The sequence below is a fragment of the Pavona decussata genome, unplaced genomic scaffold (genome assembly GCF_977016875.1).
Source record: "Pavona decussata unplaced genomic scaffold, jaPavDecu1.1 SCAFFOLD_180, whole genome shotgun sequence".
Classification (NCBI taxonomy): domain Eukaryota; kingdom Metazoa; phylum Cnidaria; class Anthozoa; order Scleractinia; family Agariciidae; genus Pavona; species Pavona decussata.
In genome coordinates this window covers 2,509,246-2,534,115 of record NW_028145590.1, presented here as the reverse complement: position 1 = coordinate 2,534,115, position 24,870 = coordinate 2,509,246, and the positions used below count along the sequence as shown (strand labels likewise).

Sequence of the window (24,870 nt, the reverse complement as noted above, 5' to 3'; positions counted from 1 at the left end):
CTACTGCTACTGCTACTGCTACTGCTACTGCTACTGCTACTGCTACTGCTACTGCTACTGCTACTGCTGCTGCTGCTGCTACTACTACTACTACTACTGCTACTGCTGCTGCTGCTGCTGCTGCTGCTGCTACTACTACTACTACTACTACTACTGCTACTACTACCACTGCTACTGGTACCAGCTGACACTGCCACTGTTAGTGCTACTATAGTACCCAACCAGTACTGGGTTTATAAACACCTCAGTGTGAGGGATAAAATGACCCTGCATGACACAGTGCAGTGATGAGCCTAGGATACTGCAGCCCTCTGATCGGCTTTGATGATTGAAATTCCAACATACTCACCACTGTAAGTACCTAACAGCGTCTTCATGTAGCACACACCATAATAGCTCAGCTGCACACAGGTGGCTTGTTGAATTTTAAGCCCTGTGAAATTGCCCACATACCCCTTTTTAGATTGAAATAATATTATTCTGGCTGCTTAGTAAGACATTTTTTTTTCCAGAATACTTTGTTTGTTAGACCTTGTTATTCCAAAATTGTCCGAACATCTACCCTCTTGGATTTATCCACTTAATCTAATATTGCCGGTTCCAATAATGAAGAAAGGCTAATTGATCAGCTGGGGTTATAGATACAGTGTAAAACGGAGATTTCTCCGCCATTTCGTCAAGGGAAGCTGAGGCTGATTTCTTCAGGGTATAAACTTACTCTAGAAGAAAACCGTTACAATTCAAAAGTCCACCAAACACTGGATTAAATATAAGATTACAAGGAAAAACGTCTCCAAGAAGCAAAAGAATCTAAGTTAACAAGATATGTCGTAAAAGAAGATATGCACCATTAATATATCCAAACCTATATCTATTGCGGCTTGTTAACACTTCTGGGTTCAAGCATTTGATTTCTATCAAGAAAGTTTGCTTTTCGAGGTTACATGCTACGTCACGAGATGTAAGTACCTGTTCTAGTAGAATGTGTTCTATGCTGGTAGATGAATTAATTTTCTTTTCAACGATCATTCACTTTTGACGGTTTTCTTCCTTAGTGAGTCAAATTATTCCCTGAAGAAGTCAACTCGTGATTGAGGAATTGGACAGGTATACAGTACTGTATTTATTGTGTTCGACGTACTGAAAGAACGCACTCCTAATACAGATTAATGTACTCACTACAAAGGCGTGAAAGAAGAATCGTCTATCACTCTGTTAGCCGTACGATTTTTCTCACTAGTAAAAAACAAAACAAAAACAAAAAACAGTATGACCAATCAAAATCTTGCCGAATACGACACTTTTTACTCGTGTCGCGTTTTCCTACCTCTCGTTAAGGTTAGTGACCAAGTATTTTCGTTCTTACGCCGTCAAAATAGCATTCCTGTTTGCGGTTGTCGATTCAGTTAAAAGAATTTATAGAAGGGAAAAAAACGAAAACAAAACAAGGAGGACTCAACAGAGCGTAGCTTTCTTTCAGTAATTCCTTACCAATAAAGAGAAAGATCCCGCCAACGGACATAATACATCTGTCTGATCTGTCAGGGCACAAAAACACACAATCCTTCACAAGTAATTTTGTTTCCAAAATACAGCAGAAAGAAATGTCACAAACTATAAGCGAATTCATTCGCGTGACACCTTTCATCTGTTTGTTTCAAGAAACTGAAGTCGATTATTTTGTCATTTCCGACCTTTTCATTTGGCATTTCTAAAACAATTTACTTAATTACCTGTAATACTTTTAAATTATTCTTAACTGTTGTAGAAGGCGCTCACCAAACATGAAGTTATCTTCATATAGCCCCAGCTGTACACTCAGCTTTTCTTTATTTGTTATACATTTTCTAAATTTTTCCGTTTACAGCCATCAGGGTTAGGCAGCTTTGTTTTGTCCGGTTGGCCCTTATAGAATAGAATTGTACAAAGTTCTCAGAACTGATAATGAAATTTCTTTGTCATTTGACATCATTGCCCATTTCTTTTTTGTTTTTAATTGAAATCACCTTAAAAGACGTCTACTCTCAGTTTCATTTGCAGCTTTAATACTCTTGAAGTTACGACGAAGGGGGAGGGGGTGAAAAGTGCTGAGGAACTCAACAAAAGTAAAGCAAAACCAAAACAAACAAACAAAACCAAAAAACTGAAATCTTCCTTCGATTTCTGATTTACACATGGAAACTAAAGTGGAAAGATCACAGGCAATACAGTCAATAGTTCTTTATTCAATAAAACATTCGCTCTTCCTTTTGATTGTCGAATAAACTCCTTAAACGATTTTTTTGAGGATCTTACAGTTCATGAGATTCAGCAACTTTGACGTTTAACTTTTACCCCCCCCCCCCCTCCTTCCCAGCAACAAAAATAAAATGAAATAAAGTCAATGCACAGTTGATTTCAACGAGATTCGAAAGGAACAACACTCTTTACAATACTTGTTAAAAACAAGCCTTACAAAGCAAGAAAATTTAACCTTAATACTAGGTTAAACCATGCAGTTGTCGACTTTTTTCTCTTTGCATTGTTGGTTTGAGTTTAGTGCTCATGCACTACATTGCATACAGTTCAATGTCTTGGACAGCCCTTGTCGTTTCAGTCTTCTTACAACTGAGCTCCTTAATCGCTTTCCTAAACTCTTGTATTCGTATGGCATATATCAACGGATTGACTATGGAATTAGCGTAATATAACAAAGATACCGTTGCGTTGAGTTGAAGGAACGCTGCACGAGACATGTGGTTCAAAATGTATTGTGCAAGTGTCATCCAGATAGATAAGGGCAGAATTGTTAGGATAGAGACCACGGTAACTATGCTTAAGGTTACTGTCAATTTCCGCTCTGACGCAACTGCACTAAAATGCTGCGGAAGAGGGTTACTTCTGACTTTTATGACAATAATAGCATAAGAAACAGTTATGATAAGAAGGGTAAGGAAAGTGTAACATGCATAAGAATACAAAATTAAAAGTAAATCGAGTTCTTCAAGAACAGACATCATGAATGCCAGAAACAAAGTTATCATCCAGCTGCCAATAATAACTTTGAAGTAAAGCCATTTCTCAATTAAACAGTGCCTGAAGGGGAAAAGTGTGGCGTGCAACCGCTCTAAAGAAATTAACGCAAGATTGACTAGAGAGGACAGGGAAAACGTGAGGCTCGAGGTTGAAATGATGAATTCTTTCCAGTTGAAACCATGTCCACGATCCAAATCTGGGACGAATATTACCAATGGGCCCGTCACTGCTCCCACCAGTAAATCAGCCACAGTCAGGTTTATTATCAGATACGTAGTGCGCTTGCGTAAATGGCGATTTCTTACAAACGCGACGACAGTGAAAGCGTTGATTATAGCTATCACAAGAAGTTCAATAAGAAAAACTTTTAACCACGCATTTTTTAGCTCTTGAACAGAAGAAGCTTCAGTAGTGCCATCAGCCATGCTTGAATAGACGAAAATGTTCTTTTTCCTTGTGTTCATTCGTTGCAAGCTGAGGATAAGAAAGAAATAAAATTAAAAAAAAAAAAAGAAAGATGAGCAACCGTTTTGTACTCCAAAAATTCAAGAATAATCTTTTATTTCCTAGAGTGGATATTTTGTATTAGTTTATTTCAAGGATTCATCCTTTTTTTTTTTTGTATTGGGTTTGTTTTACTTTGACACATGTCTCGCAGATGTTTTGTAAGACATAAGCTATGCCAATCTCCATATATGGTCATAGCAATGCCATAAACACATGGATTTAAAACCATGAAAGATAAAACACAAGGCTTCCGAAAGGTTTTTCCTTTGGTATTTTGCCAATGACAACGAAAAAAGCAATCTTTAATTGTAAGTTCATTTCAAAAATATTAGAAATAACACTAGATTACTGGCTGCCCGGAATAACCATAGGGGCTAGCAGAGCCAGGCAGACAGCTGACATCAGCATCAAATGAAAATAAATTACAGGTCAGCAAGATAGGAAAAATTCCCACATAAAGAAAACACACACACGCAAGGACAGAGAAAGAAGTGCAATAGATATAACAACTAGGAATTACTACGCTATTAGGGAAGTCTAAAATAGTTATTATAATATATGAATATAATTAACAATTATTGCATGAGCGCGCGTTGGATATGAGATGCCTCGTTGGCTATAACTAATCTCATATCCAACAAGCGCGAATGGAATAATTGTTTTATTAAATTCTGCGCGTTTGGATATTGCTGTTGAAGTTTACTGAATTTTATTTTAAGTAAAAGTTTCTTTCAAATTAAAACGACTGGGCGTTTAGGCAACTTCCGACCAAAGCGCGCGAAACGTCTGATGACCACATGACACGCGCAGCTCTTTGCAAACGGAGTTGAATGAAAAATCGAAAGCGAAGAAGATCGGACACAGTCGGACATCTCAAATTCAAGAAACGTTTAAATGTACGAGTTACAACCTTTCTGAGACAAGCATTCAAGTGCTTTTAAAGTTCCAGCTGATCGAGAAGCATAATAGTTGTGCACATTTGAGCAAATGTTTTGCTGTGTGGTGCCGAGCGAAGGAAGGAATCAAGGACGGCTTTTTTATGCTGAACTGAATTCCTTGCAGACGTTTTAAAACACTGCAGGCAAGTCCAAGTGTACGAGGTACAACCTCACTGAGACAAGCATTCAGTGCAAGTTTTTAAACTTCAAACTTGTCGTTAAGCGTAGGAGCTGTGCACATTTGTGCAAATGTTTTGCTGAGTGGTTCCGAGCGACGGAAACGAACATTATGGCCGCCGCTCGTACGGATTTCCGTGATAGATGAACTTTTCCTGAAGTCCTGGTAAATGCGTTAAAACATAAAGGCAGGCATAAAGCTCTTCTTGAGAAATTTCCTCGATCGGTTCTAACATCTTACCGCCAGAATTTGCAACCATTCTGAAATTTTTGAAGGTAACCGGTTATTATGCTGTTGATGTTATGTAATCTAAATCGTAAAATCTTGCAATTTTAGAGATTTTAAAAGAAACTTTAGAGATACGTACTATTAAATAGTGTCATATCGAACTTTGTGGCTTTTATTGTTTTATTATATTGAGATGGCATTGTCTGGTATTTCTTCGTTTTCTTTTTTTTCCCTTTATTTTTCCGAAGAAACTTTCGCTACCCGCTGAAAAAAATTTAGCTTCGCGACACCTGGGGCAATCGTTTTCCATATAAGGTCAAACTACGGTATATGAGCTGATAACCGGGATTTAGTGAACCAATCAGAACGCTAGAAATGCAATATCCAAGCTAAAAATTTAATAATATATTGATATAAGAAAAGCACACAATTAACAGCTGTGACAACTAATAACAAATTATAACATTATATTCATACTATAGAAACTATAGAAGAAAAAAAGAAAGAAAGGTGACAATTTAACAAGAGACTAATTTACCAGATAACCAGGGAAATGATACAACTGAAATCTAAGATAATGATGGTTTGTAAGAGAAAAAAGATTGACATAATATTCATTAACTTATTGAACAGTAGGTCCTCTAAAGTATCAACAATACATTTACTTTCTGCGTCTAATTTCCACAATTTCTTTCCGAAAAGGGTTTGATCCCATCGCTATCAATCGTAAATCGTCGCTCTATTTTCTATTTCGCCGGATGACGTCATTACAGAAATCTTAATGGCCACGTTCAATTCGCAATGAATGTCAATAAAAAGATGATGAAATGCCTTGTATTCATGAAGACTTCAGTCCTGCAGGTGCACAGTCCCACAAAGATTCTCTAGGAAAAGACGCTGGGTTGCTTCAGATTTAATTTGATAATGGTGCTTTTATGCCTTGCTGTCATAAAGATTTCAATCCTTTAGCTGAACAGTACCACAAATATACAGTGGGAAAGGACGGTTGCTCTAAGTTTAATTGGATGATGATGATTTTATGCCTTGTTTTCTTAGAGATTTAAGTCCTGTAGCTGAACAGTCCCAGAAATATTCAAATTTCATAAATTTCATAAACCCTAATAGTTTTGTCCACATGAAGTTGTTACGTGTGTGCAGATAATTTCCTATCAAACTTGACAATCCTTATCCAACGTGTTAAAACGATATTATTTTTTGTGCTAAAACATCAGCTGTACCCATACGTAGCTCTGGCTGTAAGATTTTAATACGGCGTCCGCTGTAATCATGTGGCCAATATGTTACAGCCAATTTCCGCCCGTGAGAGAAACAGCAGATTGTGTGTCAACTGGTCGCCTACGGGAGGTTAAAAACAATTGAAATTTTCAAACAATCATCTCTAAAAGTGGTCGCTTACGGGAGGTGGTCGCTTACGAGAGGTGGTCGCCTACGAGAGGTTCCATCTATAGTGATTTGACTTGGAAACTTTTGGTATTTTGGAAAAGTGGTCGTCTATGAGAGGTGGTCGCTTACGAGAGGTGGTCGCAAAGGGAGGTTCGACTGTAACTAAATTGGAAGTGTGCCCGGTATACAGACTCCTTTGTAACTTAATCTTTCTGTAGGATATTTTTCTTCAAAAAAAAAAAAAATTGCGGGAATTAACTGGACAGCTATCAATCGAGTCACACCAAACTTCCCCAAAATGTGTCTAAAGTATAAACAAGCAACTAATAAAAATGGAAGGTGCTTGAAAAAACTTCTTTAAAAATACGTTTGCTTTTTTGTCAATTCTTTTGTCATTTAGCTATTTGCATTGATAAAGAGGAACATCGCCTCATCGCCTTGGTTATTTTATATGCGATAAAAGAACTGATTTAACTTATGATTTAACTGATGAGCTATACAATTGCTTTTCTAAAAAAATATTCTTCCCTTCCTTAAAATTTGAGCCAGCTTTCCACGTCACCGTGTATCTTAGTTGTTAGCGACCGACCATAAAAGGAAACGTTATTGGCTCGACTCGCGTTGAGAAGGAAAACAATTCTTTGTTTCAAAATCGTGTCATGTGCGCTACTATATCTTACTTTATATTTCATTATTTGAGCAAAATCGTCACCTTTTTATTGGACGAGTGTTTGATCTTCTATTTATTAATTCTCGACATTTACCTGTAAGTCGCCGCCTCAACTGAGTGGTCGTCTTTGATTATCTTCCGGTCTCACTAGCAGTGATATTTTTGAACTTAAATTTTACCGGAATGTAAGAAGACAAGCACTAAGCAATAATCTCATGCCAGGTTTGTTTGAATGTTTCAGCCTTGCAACCACCCAACAGCGTATTCACCAGGAAATGACACTAGCAATAAACTTAAATTTTTGACCTGGCCCCAGTTGTTCAAAGGCCGGATAACTTTATCCAGTGGATAAGTCACTATCCAACAGTTTCAATCTGTGCAAAGATTTCAGTAATTTGTCGTGTACAAGCGAATATGCACACTCTAACCACAGTCTAGTTTAGGAGTGTACGAAAACCTTGGACAACGTTTAACGTGAAGTATATTTTAGACCCCGAATAGTGCCTTATCCAGCGGATAAAGTTATCCGGCCTTTGAACAACTGGGGCCTGATATATTTCTAATAGAAATCATCTTGCCTCGTGATTGAGTTAGAATAAAATATCGTTTCTCACCTCGTTTCTTGATAACGTGAATAATGCCAACGTGACTCCAAAACTGCTTTTAACTAGCGAGACGGGATCTTGCTATAAACATGCCGCTCATCTGCTTCAAATTACCTCTTCTTTCGATCAATTTTAGTAGACATGTAAAATTTTCATTAAGCGCAAATTTGTGTTTACTCAAGTTGATTACTAACTGTCCCAATTTCAGTGAATCACATTTACATTTTTTTAACAAGTTTTAGTTGCTACAGTCTGCGTACAGACATCCCATATTTTCTTTCCTTAAAGCAGAAAAGAGACGTCTGATGCAACGGCGTTGTTAGTCGTATTTCAGTATCCCTCTATTTCTCTAGGATGCGGGACTAGGCTCTAATTAGTAGCTTTGCACCTGGGAATTGTTAAAGTAAATTAGTGAACAAACGGACAAACGAAGGAAATAACGCAAGTAATATACATATAAGCATTTCTGCAATCTGATTGGTTAAGAGCATCTCAATTTATCCTAAATGTAGCGCAGAAATGTGAAATTGAGTCCAGAAAATTGCAATTAGTGCAAAAAAGGTGAATTAAATTCAAAGGATTGACAGTTACAGTGTATGCAATTTGCAAATCGGCTATCTTGAAACAAAATGGCGAACAGGTTTGAAGAGAGTAACAGCATTTTAATTAAAGGAAAATGCAAAGAAACTAAACAAAGCACAAACACACTGGTTAAGAGTTTGGAGGTCTTGGACAGCACAAAAGAGCTACGACCAAAACATTGAAAACTATTCTCGGTTTTCACTGTCACGCCATTGAAAAAAAAAAAATCGAAACCATTCCATGAATGAAGTCAAGAAATTGACATGGTATAGAGGATAAATAAATAAGGCATCTGTGCAAGTGTCAGGTCTGTGCGGCATTCCGTACTCGAGTTATTTGACAAAATGTTCCACATAAATTTATAGAGCTTAGTATGGAGACGCCATGTTTGTGTCCCTCTGAGGGGCACAAACATGGCGGCCGGAAATAGGAAAAAACATCGGGAGGTCACTTTTGCCAGAAAAGATGTTTGTTTGCCTTTGTGAATTTTCGAATGTTTAGATTTATATTTCTCCTCAAACTTAAATTGTTTAGAATGCTGAAAATCACCCGAAGAGTCATTTTTAAGATACGGAAAAGCTCTGTCACGGCCGTCCTCCTGATGTCACGCACGATGGAAACTCGAAAATTGAAACTGTTCTATTTTCAAAAGGAAGCACGACATCGAGCTAAGAAATTGTGAACAGACATATTTTTAGGTAATCTTTCCTTGAATGAAGGCAAAAATTTTGTAGGCCTCCCAGTTTTTAATTCTAGAATTTGGTGACGTCACGTGAAAACCAAGAATGAACTGGAGGCACTCAACAAAATTCTCGAGGATTTCACGCAACAGTGTGTAAAAAAGGCGGGAAAGACTAAACGAGCATGACAGTCTTCGCACTGCAATTGAACGTTACCTAAAGAATGCAAGGTTACAAATATTCCATAATTAGAGACCAAGAGTAAAAAAAAATTAAAGCAAGTTCTTGAAGGTAAAGCTCGGCCACTGTGACAACAAGGTATTAAAGCTTAAGTCAAGCGGCTGAACAAGTCTGGCATTTTTCCCTATAAGTCGATCAACGCCAAACTACGATCAAGCTAGTAGTTATATAAATGACAGTACCAGCACACCTGTTTAAACTATGGACACTTACCGTTAAAAAATCACCCATTAAATTGACATCTTCAATGACCATCATCACTGCAAACCAGCACACCTGTTTAAACTATGGACGTTTACCGTTTAAAAATCACCCATTAAATTGACATCTTCAATGACCATCATCAACTGCGCATTCAACAACACCAGCGCACCTGTTTAAATTAGAGACATTCGCCGATGAAAAATTACCTATTAAATCTATGATTTAATCGAGTGCGTTGGCACCATCAAGTATATTACTGCTATTTTTCAATCTTAATTAATTCATAACCGGATGCAGGTTATGAAGAATTAGCATACGTGTTCATTGAGGTGAAACGTTGTCACGTTTGACCTGCATCTAACTACTCCATACTGCTCATTATCAGTTATGAAGTTATTTTACGAGCACTCAACTTTTATTACAACGTGACGTCATTACATTCCACTCCTCCCTAACAACCAGCTAAGTTGAAAATAGATTTTGTGTTTACCTTCAGCATTTGATATTGTTAGAGAGGTGTGGAATGTAATCTTTTGTTTTCCACGTGAACGGTCTATTGTTTACACGTCTGTGTCACATGAAAATCATATTATATTTAATCGTATGCGTTGGCGGCGTCATTAAATATATTGTTGCTACTTTTGAATCATTCAAGAATATTCTTATGACCTTAAGCGTAACTCGTTACACCGTTTTCATAAATATATCTTTTGTCATCAAAGCAACTGAGCGATGTTTTGTTAAGCTCATAGCTTCCGAGTTGATGTTTTTCACTTTTGATTGTCCTCATCGTATGACGCATCTGTTTCTTGTTGAACAGAACGTCTTTGTAATTATCATGCCGCAATCGTTGCTTTACTCCTTTTGCTGTGCGACTGCCTTGATCATTGCCTTTCATGTAAGAGTACATTTTAGATCTCAAACCGACGAATTCTGTAATAGGAATACCTGCTGCCTCATCCTTGAATTTGCCAATGACTTTCTTGTTCTCGTTATCGAAAAAGGAGCTGCTCTTTGGGTAATCACTGTTATCGAAAAGATGTCTGTCTTTCCAAAAATCTTGATCGACATCATCTGCTTCAATTTCATATGTTAGACTGTTGGTGTCTGTAAACAATAACCGAGCTTTGTCACCATATCTGCGTTTGATATAATCATAACTGAAGTCATACATCCGTGTTTTCGATAGATCCAAAATACACATCCCAACATAAGCTGGTCTGTTCAAAAGCAAAGTTTTCTTGATTTTGTGAACAGCTACCAAATTCTCATCGAATATTTTGCTGCTCACAAAAGTCGGTTTACTCGTCAATTTCAATAATTTTTCTTTGTCGACCACAAGTTTGATATCCTCTCGCTTTCTCAGATTCTCCATAGTCTTTCCAAAGACTGAATTGTTCATCAGTTTGAAAAAGTCTTTCTCAAAAGCGTTCTTTGCCTCTGTTCGTTTCTGTGTGTTGAAATCGATATACTTTTTCAACCATGGACTCTGATCAAATGCAAGAGCTCTATGAATCTTTGCGGGCTGCCTTCAGTAGATCATCTTTCTTACTAACAGTGATCTCCGTGGACTGAAATTTTACTGGAATGGTAACAGACAAATAACAGAGAAGTACAAAATAATAATCTCATACCAGGTTTGTTTAAATGTTTAAGCCTTGCAACAGCCCCACTGCATATTCACCAGCAAACGAAGCTTGCAAAAACTTAATCAGTGGAGTTTATGAAACGATGTGCAAAGCCTACCTCGAAAACGCCTGATATATTTCTAAGAGAAACCATTTTTTCCACTTGATTGGGCTATAATAAAGTTTAGCTACTCATCACCTCGTTTCTTGATAACGTGAATAATGCCAGCTTGACTCCAAAAATTATGTCTAAAATACAATAAAATTACAATACAAAATTCAACAAGAGGCTAAATAATACAAGGTTACAAGTTATACTTAAACTTGGAAAAATAAAATTAGTATTCGTTTCCTAACGTAAAGGTAAAGCCACAAGAATCAACTCTGATTGGTTTTTGCACGAAATACTCGGGATAATTTATGCGACATAATTTCTTAGTGTTTTTCATTGACAGACATTTTGCTATTTTTCTCTTTATGTGTTAGTGACTTCAGCGGTTCCGCTTAGAGTATCACCAAGAGCCATTGAAGTTGCACCAAAAGCTGACTACTGTCCAGTATAAACCAGTTAAAATCAAGTTTGTTGACCACTTTTGAACCTCCATGGCAAATAAATAAAAAAATACCGAAAACAGGAAGTTCCGGTGTAAAAGGGGCCTGCCCAGGTCATTCTCACTTTCAATTGGCAGTCATCCATCAGAGCGTAAACAGCATGTCTCTTTCTTCGACCCTTATCGATGAGATTGGCTTAGGTTTCAGAATAAACCCCTTTAAACAAATTAGAACTTGATATCTTATATATTGTTGTGGTGATATAATGGTGTTTTTTTCAGGCATGTTTGTTTATTTATTTATTTGTTCATTCTTTTTTTTTCAGAGGAAGTTTCAGTCAACAACTTGCCACGACTGCGTCGACGGCGGCGGCGACGGCGTCTAAATTTATATCAGTCACGCCCAGGTGTGAAACGAAGGAGGGTCTTGCCATTTGCATAGGAACTTCTTGTTTAAAACATAATTTCCTTATTAGGTTAGACCATAGTTAATAAAAGGCAATGGTTATGAAGCTTGACAAACTCCTTTGTTATATGTTTTTGTTAGCGTTTTTGGCCTTGACCGTGCACAAACTACAATAGATTATGAAATGTGTTGGAGCAACTGACCAATAGAAACGTTCCTGCTAAGATATTCAACTGTGGTGTGAACGTAAAAACAAAGGATTGTGCACGGTCGCAGCCCTTCCAGCATAAACTGCAGCGCTATTGTTTTCATGGCAAAGTTTCATAACCAGTCCCTCAATTAACTATGGTTAGACACGAAACTCTAGCAACTGATACATATCTTTTTTCTAAAAACTAATCTCTTTTTGTCGGACGTTTTTTCAAAGAATCACTTTTCATTATTTGCTCACGTAAATCGATACCGCATTGTGAGAAGAATACGACGCCATACAAGATGTTTCTTACTAGCTGTAGGGGCTGGACCTAAGAACGACTTTCTTAAGAGAATCACAATTTAATTTCTTAAAGATAGATTTTCGTAATAATCGAACATCACAGTCCGCTTTCAAATGCCATAGCATTAATAGATACACAATGTTAGAATTTTCCTTAAACTGACACACTAGTGGGTAACCGTCATTATGCTTGGCCATCTGAAGAGAAACATTTTGGTTAACATACTGGTTTTGCAGATGTTTTGCTCAACGGTACTAAATCCAGCTTCACAGAGTTGGTTTTCAAACAGACTGAATAACATTTAGCAGTTACATATAGCAGCTGATAGAAACTTTGACTTTGCCTTAATGCACAATAAAGTTTCGCACTTCAAAAAAGAGGAAGAACTTTAAATGGTTAATAACGTTTGCACGGAAGCCCAAATTTATTGTTTGGTGCAATGACACGAAGCACACAAACGTCATAGCCACTAGAGAGCCGGACATTATCCTGCTTGTCCCCTGAGAGAGCTAAAGGCAGGTAATTAAGACTCGCCTCAGCTCTGCTCGCAGGAAGTGACTTGCTCCACTTTGTTTCTTTTCATTCTACAGGGAAATCACGCAGATCAATGATCAACCTTGCGTTATTTTATGCGCGTGATACTGGATAGTGGACACTTCCCGACCCCCTCCCTCTTCTCCAACCCATCTTTCTGGACTGGATAGACCGTGAACCCTCCCTCTCCCCCGCTGTCCAACCCGTTCCACTCCGTTTCCCTCGCTGTTTTTTGCTAGTTTTTGTTCTAGACACTTCTTACCACCCTGCCTCACATTCCTCCTGAAACGCCGACAATCTGTCTCATTTCTGAAAAGCACTGCAGGTTCAGTTCAGAAAAAGACTATCTTTTAGTATTTACGAAAGGTTAAACATTGAAATCCAGCTCAAACTGTCAAAACGAATATTTATTTAAACACATAATAAAACAAGTGCACTTTTTCTTTCCGTCCGTTAAAACGAGAAGGCAAATTGTTCACGTCAGTTTGAAGTAGAAAAAATGTACAGTATTTAATTTACAAAACAGCAGATTATTTACACTCTGATAAAAAATAAGGTTTCTTATTTTAACGGCGGTAGCAAAACAGACTGCATAGCATTCTGAAAACTCTTCTGGATTTCCTGGATTTCTTTCTTGTTGGAAACTGGTAACGAGATAACATGTCATTAATTCATACATCTTATTAGAAGAAAACTACTCTAATTTCAATTTACTCCGTTTGCAGACATCTGTGTTCAGAATATCGAACATGAGCAAGCAATATTTGGTATTGCACGTTCCTCTGGCAATTAGCTTTCTTGTTATCCGGCGTTTGGCTTTGGGCAGTGGAAATTCAGATCCTATACAGGGTAGTGTTGGGGCAGTGTAGAATCACTGTGGGAGGGTGGTGTCGAACCCAGTTGTAGCAGAAGACTGGCGATTATGTTATCCTCTTTCTTCAGAAGTCTTAATTGTCATTCAAAAATTACTTATAATATAGAATGAGGAAGACTCTCACTTAGTCCAGAATCTCTATTTTTTTTTTTTTTTTGTTTTGTTTTGGTATAACCATAAAATATTTTGATTCGGTCGTTAGATACAAAGATTGCTCAGTGCAGCGGACTTTTGTATCGTACTTGTGGTTTTAGTTTCTTAGCTTTTCGCGTGATTTAGTTTACATATTACTGATGAATGAATGTATTCTTAATACTTACTTCCTGCAGAGGTTCAAGAACTGTTTTAAGTTGTGTCAGTTCACTGTAAGAGAGAAAAAAGAAAAAAAACGATCTTACTCAGATTGTCCACGAAAGCATTTCAAACTAGTATTAAAAATCCTTCAGTCTCTTGTGTTTGGTAATCCTTACCTCTTTAATTATAATATTTATTATGCAGTGAGAATTGCAGTGTAATCCAACCCCAACTAGTCACAAACTGAAATCTAATCAAGTATGACTGGTCTTCATCATTCCTTCCAGTGAGCTGGTGGAATCAGTACACAAAGGGCAACAAGTTTTGCTTAGCTAAGCCAGCTCTCTCACTTCGCTACAGTCACTGCAGCTTCAAAAATGATCGTTGTGGCATTGATGCAATAGTTTAGCTAGCTAGATCTTCTACTTTGTTGAACGTACCTATCTTTGGTTGAGATTTCCTTTACAGCCTGAAAAGAAAATAGCAGTTAAACTAATAACCTTGACGAGCAAGGATTACTGATCCTTAATTAAAATTGCGCTTTTCATAATGACTCGCAAGGGACCTTTTGAAATCAGGGTTAATACGGCTTTGGGCCTGTGTTGCTAAGCCATCAAATAAGGGATTACAAAAATTAATCGATTGCCTCGCATTTTGTGTTTGTTTCAAGTATCTAATAGTACGTTTGCTGTGAAATAACTTCAGGATATATGACCTTTGCCACGTCTTCCCCAGTACTCACTGAATTTCTTATTTCGAGTCAAAATCTGAAAATTCAAAACAACAACGAGGTTTGTTGAAGTAACATTTCTTTCTTTCTTTCTTTCTCACCTGTTGACGCCAAACGGCGAACTCCTCAGCCTTTCTTGAGCCATCCCTTAATTGAAAATAATAATTATGGTATAAATGTATTAATTATTTTCTTTCCATAGAGTGTTCGCGTCCTTAATTAAAAATTCTTTTTCAGTTTGTGCAGGGATGTTTAAAATAACCGCGAAGTTGTGATTAAAACAAGATCAAGCTAATGGGTTTGAAGCATGAAAAGATTGTTTTCACCTGATAAGTTCATCTATTTCCAGAGAAAGTAACTGCGAAAATAAAAACAAACAAACAAACAAATAATTTATGAGAAGAATACTTTTCACTCATAATGGCCCCCTTCTAGGCCTCAAAAGTCTTCACCATCCTTCTTGACAATAGCAGTTCGTGGATCACAGACGAGTTGGTGATTTTAGATTGGACAGCAAGAGAATACCTAAGTAGCAAGGCCATGATTCATCTTTCGGTTGCTGTTGTGGCAAAGCAACTATGTGCTTTTTAGCACGGGTTTTATATCAAGCAATAGAAAATTTTAAATACCACTCATAACTTTGTGCCGCCTCGCGCCGCTAAAGCCAGATTCCACTTTGGCGCGGCGCTGATTAATCACTGTTTCGTACTTCATTGTTTTTAATATTATTCTTAACAAATTTATCCGTCGACAATGGTACATTGTATCCACTAATTTAATCCATTTACCCGGACATCACATTCCTACATTCCTGAAATCCCGTACCCATCCATTTTGTGTAGCTCAATCCAGACAAAGCTATGCCCCATCTGATCCTGGATTCCATTCTTCGTCGACGCGTTATCTAAGACTTACTACTAAAGTTGACGTCACATTTTGAACCCATGCCTGTAACTCAGCTCGCTTCCTGTATTGACAGCGTTAAGGCTTGGAAACTAGGCTGGACCTATCCACGAATGAACCTTAAACAAGAAAATGCTGCATTTTCCCAATTCCTGGCGACGTGACCAAAACCAGACGCTTTCATAGTTTCAATACCTTATGCATGTTCTCCATTTTGTTGAGCATTTCTGCCATCTCACTATAAAGACAAACACAAGTATTTAAGCATACCTTACATTTACACGAAAAGAGTGAAAGAGGATTTTAAAATTTCGCCAATCTTCCATTTACCTTTTCATTTGTGCTTTCAATACCTACAAAATGTAGAAAAAAAATAAGTCAGTTTGAATAATTGTTTTAACCATGTAAGAAAGATTTCATGCGGGCTTCTCTTTGACAGTTGTAGGTAACAGAAGAAAAATGTTTTCCGTGTTCATATAGTCTGTGTAGTTTTCGATCAAAACAAGTCCCTCGATTTTTAGGGTGGTTGCTGGTTTTAGAATCAAGAAAATGACATTAAAAGAAGGTACATGCTCCGAGACTGAAGAAATTCATCAGAACATAAGGTGGTCTTCAGTTTAGTTTCGTTAAATAGAAACCTATTTAATTCTTTCAATCAATCATAACAATCGTTTGCAACCTGATGAGCCAATCAGAACTCGAAACAGCTACAAGAAACTGGCCTAAGGCGCGGGTAAACTGTGTCTGCGAGCGAGTTACCCATGGGTTTTCACTTCCCTTCTAAGCGTGGAAGCGTGGTACAGCAATATCATAGCATACCGTAAAATTCCGAAAATAAGACCCTCCGTATAAAACCCCCAAATCTGGAACGCAAAAATACGTCCTATAATAAGCCCCTCCGAATGTAAGCCCCTTCCAGAAAGAAGCCCCTCAAAAAGGTCCTTTGAAAAATATAAGCCCCGGGACTTATTTTCGGAATTTTACAGTATATATGTGTCAAAACAAATGACTTTTTGACAGCTTACGGCTATATTTTGGGAATAATCATTTTTTATTTGTCGTTGTTTTTGTTTTCTTCTTTGCTTGTTTTTTTCCTTTTTTTTTTTTTCATTTTGTTCTTCTTTCAATCTACCAAATTCAAAACTTATTCATCGCAGAAATACGGAAATGGTGTTCCTTTAGTTTGAGGTCTAGGAGTTGTCTGATTTTTTATGCATTTACTCAGCCGTTTATTCAACATCTAGCGTAGCCATAGTAAGGTACCTCCACTCTCCTGTTCTCTTCATCCAAGGCCGCAGTCTAAAAAAAATTTAACAGGAAAGCACTGAAAACAGTGAAGGCGAAACTTGTTCTCCGAAGAACTTTAACCAGAACATTTGCTGTCTGCTACACAAGTGTGTAACTATTTTTCTACTTCAACGTTTGCACTTTCTTTAAATCGTCGCGCTTGGTGTTCTCAACATCGCTGATCTTAACACATTTATAGTTTTCTTTCTACGCGATATCTCAGTCCTAAGATTTGGAACGATTGTGGTATCTCATGTAGTAAAATAATTAAAGGTCATATAAGTTAAAATGAGACTTACAAACTGGTCATTCTCTTTTTGAAGCTCGCTGTTCACATCCAATTGTTCCCTAAACAGAAAAAAATCAAGCTTATTCGTCCATAAACTTTAGGATCACTGGCATTCAAAAGAGCAGTGAGACCAATGCAATCGTTTGGTCAGATGAAATCACATACAAAAAAAATCCACTCACTATTTTATCTCTTCGTGATGATCAAGTCCTTTTTGCACTTTGGAGACCTAAATAAGAAGAAATGAAATGTGATCAAACCAATCATTCGAACAAACAAACAAACAATCAATCAATCAATCGACCGATCGATCGATCGATCGATCGATCGATCAATCGATCAATCGATCAATCGATCAATCGATCAATCAATCAATCAAGCAAATAATAAATCAATCAATCAATCAAGGAGCCTATCAATCAATCAATTAAGCAACATATCAATCAATCAATCAATCAATCAATCACTCAATCAAGCATTCAATCAAACAATCAAGCAACCTATCAATCAATAACTCAATCAATCAAGCAGACTATCAATCAATCAATCAATCAATCAAGCAACCTATCAATCAATCAAGCAAGCAATCAATCAATCAGTCAAGCAGCCTATCAATGAACCAATCAATCATCCCAAACTAGGAAGCAACCTATCATTCATTCAGTGAGTCAATGAATCAATTAAGCAATCAATCAAGCAATCAATCAATCAATCAATCAATCAATCAACGAGCCAGTTAATGCATCAATAGATAAGCATGGCACTGAGTGGATAACTTCAGTAAAAAAATTTCCCTCTTCACGGCTTAATGTTGCATTTAAATATGAACTTTAGATAAAGGTTCAAGCGTCAAAGCTCCACATTCTCCAGCAAAACGCGACCACTTATTAACAGACCTCTTGCATTTATACGTAACTTTGCAATTTTGGAGATGTGGGTCACGTGATTTCTAAGTGCAAGGAACTTATTTCCGTTTTAGTTTTTATAAACCCACCTGCTCTTTGCAGCTCTTTCCTTCACTTTTTATTTGTTTTAGTTCACTATACGGAAAACAGAAAGAAAAGTATAAGCATAACGTTTTAGGTAATGGCTGTCGATAAACTATTACTCAGGCAATCTTAAAAACAGATATAAGAAAAAGAAGAGAGAGAGAGAAGAGAAGAAAAAAAGAGAATCAATACAGCAATTCCTGCAAGTGATACAAGCTTCTAACAGTATTGACAATATCAGCACGAATCCGTTTTCGAGATTTCAACCTGAGGTCATTCCCCATGCTCCTAACAAGGTTACCATTTCGTCTTTTCAATTGAGATTATTAACAAGCCCTACTATGGAACGTTAAGTTTTGTAATCACTCATAAGTAGCGCAAATCGAGATATAAAATTAACCAGAGAAAATGAGTTGTTGTTCAATATATTTACCTCTCCATCTGCTGTCTCGTTTCCAGGACGGTCTGTTGATCGAGTAAAATAGAAAATAAGAAAAAAAGGAACAATAGCTTTGGGGTCAGAAAGTACTGGATGGACGAGTTTAGTGATGTAGTGAAGGGTCTATGGAAAGTGTGAACTTTTTACCTGGAAACTTTCGGTCACTTCATATGAAGAGGCCTTTCGCTTTTCCTTCTATGTTAAAATAAAAAAAAAAAAATGATCAATAAACAATGTGCCAATCTGCTTTAGAATTATTCTAAAATGACTATCGTAAAACCAGTCTCAGAAGACGTCTGTTTGTATATAAGCATTGAGGCATGTTTTTTTTTTTTTAATACGTTTATAAACTCTGTGCAAATACTATTAGTCTGCTGATTGACCAGCACTTTGAGATATGGAATGTATGAGAACGCGTTTCCAACGTTTAATGTTTTGGATCAACATCATAACTAATCTGATCAACACTGAACCATTTGGTTTATTCTCGGGAGAACTTCTTGAGCTAAATTTGTTTCAATAAGATTACACGTGAAACTTAAACTAAGAAAATAAAACAGTTAATTTTAGCGTAAATGACATCATCAGGTACCTCTTGCTTCTTTTCTTCAACTTTTTGGACCAAAATCTCAATGTCGCTGCGGAAAAACAGAAGTGTATAATTTAAGAAGACGATTTTAATTTCAAGAAATATTAAACTGATTGTTAAAATAAACATTTTGTGAGGTTTGGAAAATTTGTTCTAGTTTTGTTGCAATCATTCCAAAAGGTACAATGGTTGAACGTGTAACACAAAAAAATAAAACTAATCAGAGAGTTTATAGTTCAGAGTAATAATGCCATGTATACGTAAAACTTCCAATTAACATAGAGTTGAGTTTACTAGAACTTTTGCTATAAACACCTCCGAAGGGTAAAAGAAAGTTGTTTTTTTTTTTTTTTTTAATATAATACGTTTTGTCAATTATGTGTGAATATAACTTAAGATGATGATGATGATGATGATGGTGATGAAATGACGGCGATGACTTTCTGATCAAGTGATCAGATCGTGTACTTTCCCAGAAAGAAGCACAACGCAATACAGTAGCACTTTTACATTTTTCATTGAAAAATAACCAACCATAACTGGTCTCCTATCGTGATCTCTCTCTAACCCCTTCTTTATTGCAGGAAGACAGCAACATACAAAAGGTATATATGCTTTTATAGTTCATTGTCGTCCTGCAATCAAGTAGGACTTAAAAGTGATGTAGTAAGTTCTGACAATTTCAAAACCTTTATGGACCTCCAGTAGTATTAATGATAATAATGATGATGATGATGATGATGTTTCAATTTGGTCAGGTAGTGATGACGGGTGACAATGACGATGATTAAGATGGCAATGAAATAATTTGCTAATCATGATTAATATGACCATGAAGACGATGACAACATTTACTTTGTCCCTAATGGTGATGGTCGTGATAAAGACATGAATACTCTTGTATCGTTTTAATTGAATCGAGACCGAGGGCCTTCAGTTCTGCTGTTGAATTTAGGGAAATTACCTCTTCTTGATCAATATTGTTTCTTTCAACTTTCAGCTCATGAAGTGTCCTAGAAAGAAACACAAATTAAAGGGGAAGTGTCATGGTGTTTTTGACCTCTTTTCTTAAAAATGGTGAAAAAAGACCTTAACTTAGCTACAAAATAATTCTAGAACAACGAGAGGAAAGAAGTCAACTCAATTCTTAAAAGGAACATCTCTTGATCTATTCTAGCGCATTTGGGAATCAAAAATGCGAGAACTTGAAAAATAAATTAGCCTAATTTTTTTCAAGTTTCAATTTATACCGGCCTACTCTGTCTCTGAATAGAGGCACTAATTGACAGTTTTGTTCCACTGGGGTGATAATTTATAACAAAACTAGACAATTGTTTTCTTGTTTCTGTTGACAGGCAAACGTTTGGGGTTTTCAAATGACATCAAATTCTCGTGATACTTTAAAGTAATACAATAACACTGTTAAATTTTTCAATGAAAAATAAAACACCATAACCGGTCTCGTCCTAGCCTGTTATATCTCTCTGATTATATCTCTCTCAATTATCAGATTGAATTTCTTTACTTTGTTGTATTATTGCAGCGAACACTCACCCGTGGAGGTCGGTGTTTCTTTCTTGTAGCAGCTTTAAATCAGCCTGTTTACAGATCATAGATCGATGCAGTTATAAACAAGTGACCTGAAGGGATAATGTCTCGATTTCATTCCCAACACTTTCAAATTGACTAAAAAGTTCCTGAGCCCATCTTTCATTAACTCACAAACGGTGTTTGCCCTAACCCCCCTTCCCCCTCCCTACTGTACGCCAATTTTGGCCCTGTTCTCATTCCTAATCTTCTGAGTCCTTTTATACTTCACTATCCCTCAACCACTGTCTCATTGTCTCTTTTCATTTTGTTCTCAACTGCAATCTCTTTTTCGTCTTTCCATACGATCCCCTTCTTTGTTTCTAACCCCTTATCTCCCACAACCTCGTCCTCCTTCCCACATGACTCCCCCCAACTAATAACCCAATACCCTATTCACATCCTTGATTCCCAGTCACTGTTTTTTGTTGCACCCCACCTCAAACCTCCTCCTCCACCTATTTAATTGGCCCCACCCTATGCATCTTTTCCCATGTACACACAATATCCCAGTGGTTCCCTGGTTCTTCGGTTAAATATTTTATCGCCCTGCCCTCTCTTTTATTCTTGTTTCGACCTCTTTTCCCCAGTTCTGTTTGTCTCTCTTATTCTCACTCCTTCCAGTTTCCCCCCTTCCTCTGTCCCTTTCTGTATCCCTCCGTTCTTCCTCTTACCCCTGTTCCCTCTTTTATCCCTTAGTTACCCCTGCTTTTCGTTTTCTTACCGTTCTCTCTCCAGTTTGTTGTTTCGCCCATTTTTCATCTCCTAATTTCATTATTTCTTCCATTTTACCCAGTTCACACCATTCTACCAGCCCCCATCGTTTGTATATTTTTTTTATGAGGAAAAAATCAAGCTTCTTATTTATCTAAATTACAAACCTAGCCCTTCTCTTTTCCGACCTGAATTTTTTTCTTGGCTGCAGTCAACCGCTTGTAATGCATGCTGCAACGAAATTTAAAAGTATAAAGGACATTAAATGACGGTTACTTCCTGTCCTTCGAGTAAAGAAGCACTTCGTACGGAAATAATTATTCTTATTTTTCATTAGAGTTACTAAGAGCTTACTTGACGAGTAAAACAGACGAGCAGAGGGAAAATTTGTAGCACTGTCGCAGATTTTAAAAATAGGGCCGATTTTTTATCACTGTGTGTCAGATTTTGCCAACTCGGCCCGTTTAATCGGCACACAGATTGAAATTAACCCATAGGAAAGCTGACATTTGTCTTTGTTCCTCCAAAACACCTGATTGGCTGCTCTCATTCGTGCACTAAGTAAACGTTTGGAGGGGGCAAGGAAGTGACTTGTGACTGTCAGATGCTACCGGTTCTGTCCCGGGCGACGAGAAGGTGAACGTTCAAATACAAAAACAAAACTTTTATTTTGAATTTTAATTTAAACATTTTGGTAGTTACCTGGTCTGTCCGACGGATACAAAAAATGTTATTAAAATGACTTTTAATTACAATAAATTATTGAAACAGCAATCTCCTACTCTGTTTCCATGGTCACCATTCTCAATTTTTCTTCCTTTAACCTTAACTTCTCCTTTAACTTCTAAATCAAAAATGAAAAAAAAAAAAGTTAATTAATATATAAATAATTATATAAATGACCAATTCATTGAGAATAAAGAAGAAGAAATATTAAATTATTTCTTCATTTTATATTTTTCTATTTATAACATTACAATGTACGTACCTCATTCTCTCGTTCCTGGTAATCTAACTTTTTTTCCATCTCAAAGAAAGTATTTCTTCGAACTAAAATAAAAGCAGATTTTATTGATTTTAGGGTGGCACAATGGACTCTTCTAAGTTTTCTTAACTGTAATGAGCAAACGATACCGACTGTAGATCGATATCGACTCGAAATATTCGATTTCATACCCAGGTCTTCTCGCTCTTGGAAGACCAATACTGACTAGCGTTTCTCAAAACTGCCGAAAATATTTTTTCCCCAAAAAACATTTACCTGCACAATTTTGTTTATTAAAAATCGATTTTATTAATTTGGAAAACGACAACGTCGAAATTTTTCAAGATGGATAAAACGTCGGACATATTTGACCCAGAAGCTTCCATCAGTTGTTTCAAAGCACATTTGAAAAATACTTCTCGGACTTGAAAAGCCTTCGAGATTTTTTAGAAGCGAATCCCGGTAAAAATTCGTTTATCTTGTTCAGTTTCCACGAAATGCCCATAATGGATTTTCAAGAACAGTTTGTCGCTATAAACGTTGGTAAAGTTTTATGTACCGTATTCAGAAAAGGAAATACATGCTGTCAAGTTTCTGGGAAAGGAGAAAGCCGCCACTAAAGTTTTGTTGACAATGTTACCCAATGTGTGCGCGCTGTTTTACCCGTAATAGTTAGCACGCATCAGATTACCAAACAAAAATTTTACTGCAGTCACTATAAAAAGTATACGTTAGTAAGAAGATGTAGCAGTTGTTTAACTCAATACAGCAAAACGCTTCTACAGAAAGACAGAAGTGTCATAATAGATTTTTTTTGTAAGGCTTGTATCTGCGCGCGTGCAAAGCAAAGGTCTGAAAAGTGGCGCGAAAATGGCTGACGCGACAAGACCCGACTTGCATCGTGCTATTTTCATTGACCAGTCAGATTGGAGAACATGATCGATTTTACCAAAATGTTTTCTCTGAAGACAAACATCTGGGTACGAGATTAGTGTTTTTATTTACTGCGTTGCTTTTATTAACATTTTCCGAAAACTTCTGAGTAAATCTCCGTTATGACGTCAATCTTAATGACATTTGGGATTCGATGCGCGCGACTCTTCTAAAGTTCTAAGCATTCTTGGAATGACGTAATAAAAGGATTTTTCAACATCTAGCGTAACCATAGCAGGCGTTAAAAATAAACAATTAAATACAACTAAACACTGTTTGAATCTTCTATAAATGATTGTGTCCCACTCCATAAAATATACCGTTTAAAGTTCTTTTTCGGTCTTTCTTTAAAAACACATGAAAGTTATCTGATGTATTGAATTGGAATCAAAAACGAATTTTGCAGCGGTGGAGTTCTACTTTGTTTATCACAAAATAACTCCTGAACACATTGCGTCCCTACTGTATTTTAAAATTCTCAATTAACGCCCTAGGATCAATTGCTTCGGAAATGTTATGTTCGGCAACTGTAGGTTGGCGAACATTGCAGCAAAAAGTGCAGGGCGAAGTCCTTTTTCCTCCGGCAGGATCTGAATTCGCTTCCGGAAAGTCTGCGATCGAGGAAAATCGCGAAATCAATACTTAAAATTGAGAAGCCTTTAACATATGACTACTTAAGGTGTGCTTACTAACCTGATGGACGGCCAGAGGCCATTTTCTTAGCTTTTCACTTATCTCTTTTTTGATAGTCACGCTTTAAATCGCTGAGTAGCTTTTTCAAAAAGTTTTCCGAAAACTCTGAGTAAATTAACCTTTATGACGTAGCATAATTATAAATGCGCGCGCCAAGTCTGTTTGCTAGTGCGCAATAGCATTCGTTTTGGTCAGCAGCTTTTTGATTGAGGAAACAAAGCATAAAGAGCTTATATAACCCAGATGAAACAACTGTATTAACGTTCACGTCAACACAGGTCAACGTAAGTTCGGGGAAAATTACATTTCAACAAAATAAAGTTTGTCTAAGCTTTCTTATACCAAGTGAAATTTCACCCAGAGTGCCGCAGTGTTGCGGTTTTTCCTGTTGTTTCTACCTTTTTATTTCGTAAATAATGTCTTTCAAAATGGTCTTCTCAAGTGAGGATTGTCGAGTCATGTAACCAAGCGATTTATTTGAATCCGAAGGTAAAACTAAGAGTATAGCGCCCACGCCTTGCCTTCGAAGAGTGCACACAAAATGAAGGCGTGTTACGGAGATTTTTTTTAAAGCGTTTGTTATACAACGCATGCCGGGTAAAGACGACGAGAACAGATTTTTGTTTTCATTTGACGGAGAAATTGGCCTCCGTCATTTTTGTTAAAATACATGTCAACCCGACTTTTTTGAAAAGGT

The 24,870-nt window shown here is 37.0% G+C and overlaps 1 protein-coding gene and 3 long non-coding RNA genes across 5 annotated transcripts in view; all 4 read right to left on the bottom strand.

Moving 5' to 3' along the window:
- LOC146463243 (uncharacterized) overlaps positions 1-24,870 on the bottom strand; it is a 90,289-nt gene that overhangs the window by 41,376 nt on the left and 24,043 nt on the right. Inside the window, exons 8-9 of the mRNA XM_085084823.1 lie at positions 19,265-19,310; positions 18,820-18,867 (exon numbers count right to left, since the gene is read on the bottom strand). Coding sequence (XP_084940949.1) covers positions 18,820-18,867; positions 19,265-19,310 — 94 coding nt within the window. The remainder of the gene's footprint in view (positions 1-18,819; positions 18,868-19,264; positions 19,311-24,870) is intronic.
- LOC146463248 (uncharacterized) lies at positions 13,138-15,943 on the bottom strand. Its single transcript, XR_014856970.1, has 6 exons — positions 15,864-15,943; positions 15,092-15,123; positions 14,867-14,912; positions 14,476-14,504; positions 14,062-14,104; positions 13,138-13,511 (listed from the first exon to the last, which is right to left on the bottom strand). It is a non-coding gene; the product is annotated as an uncharacterized LOC146463248 (long non-coding RNA).
- LOC146463247 (uncharacterized) lies at positions 16,931-17,475 on the bottom strand. The gene is made up of 3 exons (XR_014856977.1): positions 17,427-17,475; positions 17,255-17,303; positions 16,931-16,967 (listed from the first exon to the last, which is right to left on the bottom strand). It is a non-coding gene; the product is annotated as an uncharacterized LOC146463247 (long non-coding RNA).
- On the bottom strand, positions 20,821-24,265 carry LOC146463246 (uncharacterized). Of its 2 annotated transcripts, none has more exons than XR_014856971.1 (4): positions 24,174-24,265; positions 22,551-22,612; positions 22,345-22,406; positions 20,821-21,793 (listed from the first exon to the last, which is right to left on the bottom strand). It is a non-coding gene; the product is annotated as an uncharacterized LOC146463246 (long non-coding RNA). The 2 variants fall into 2 exon arrangements; XR_014856972.1 differs by having other exon boundaries at positions 22,345-22,403.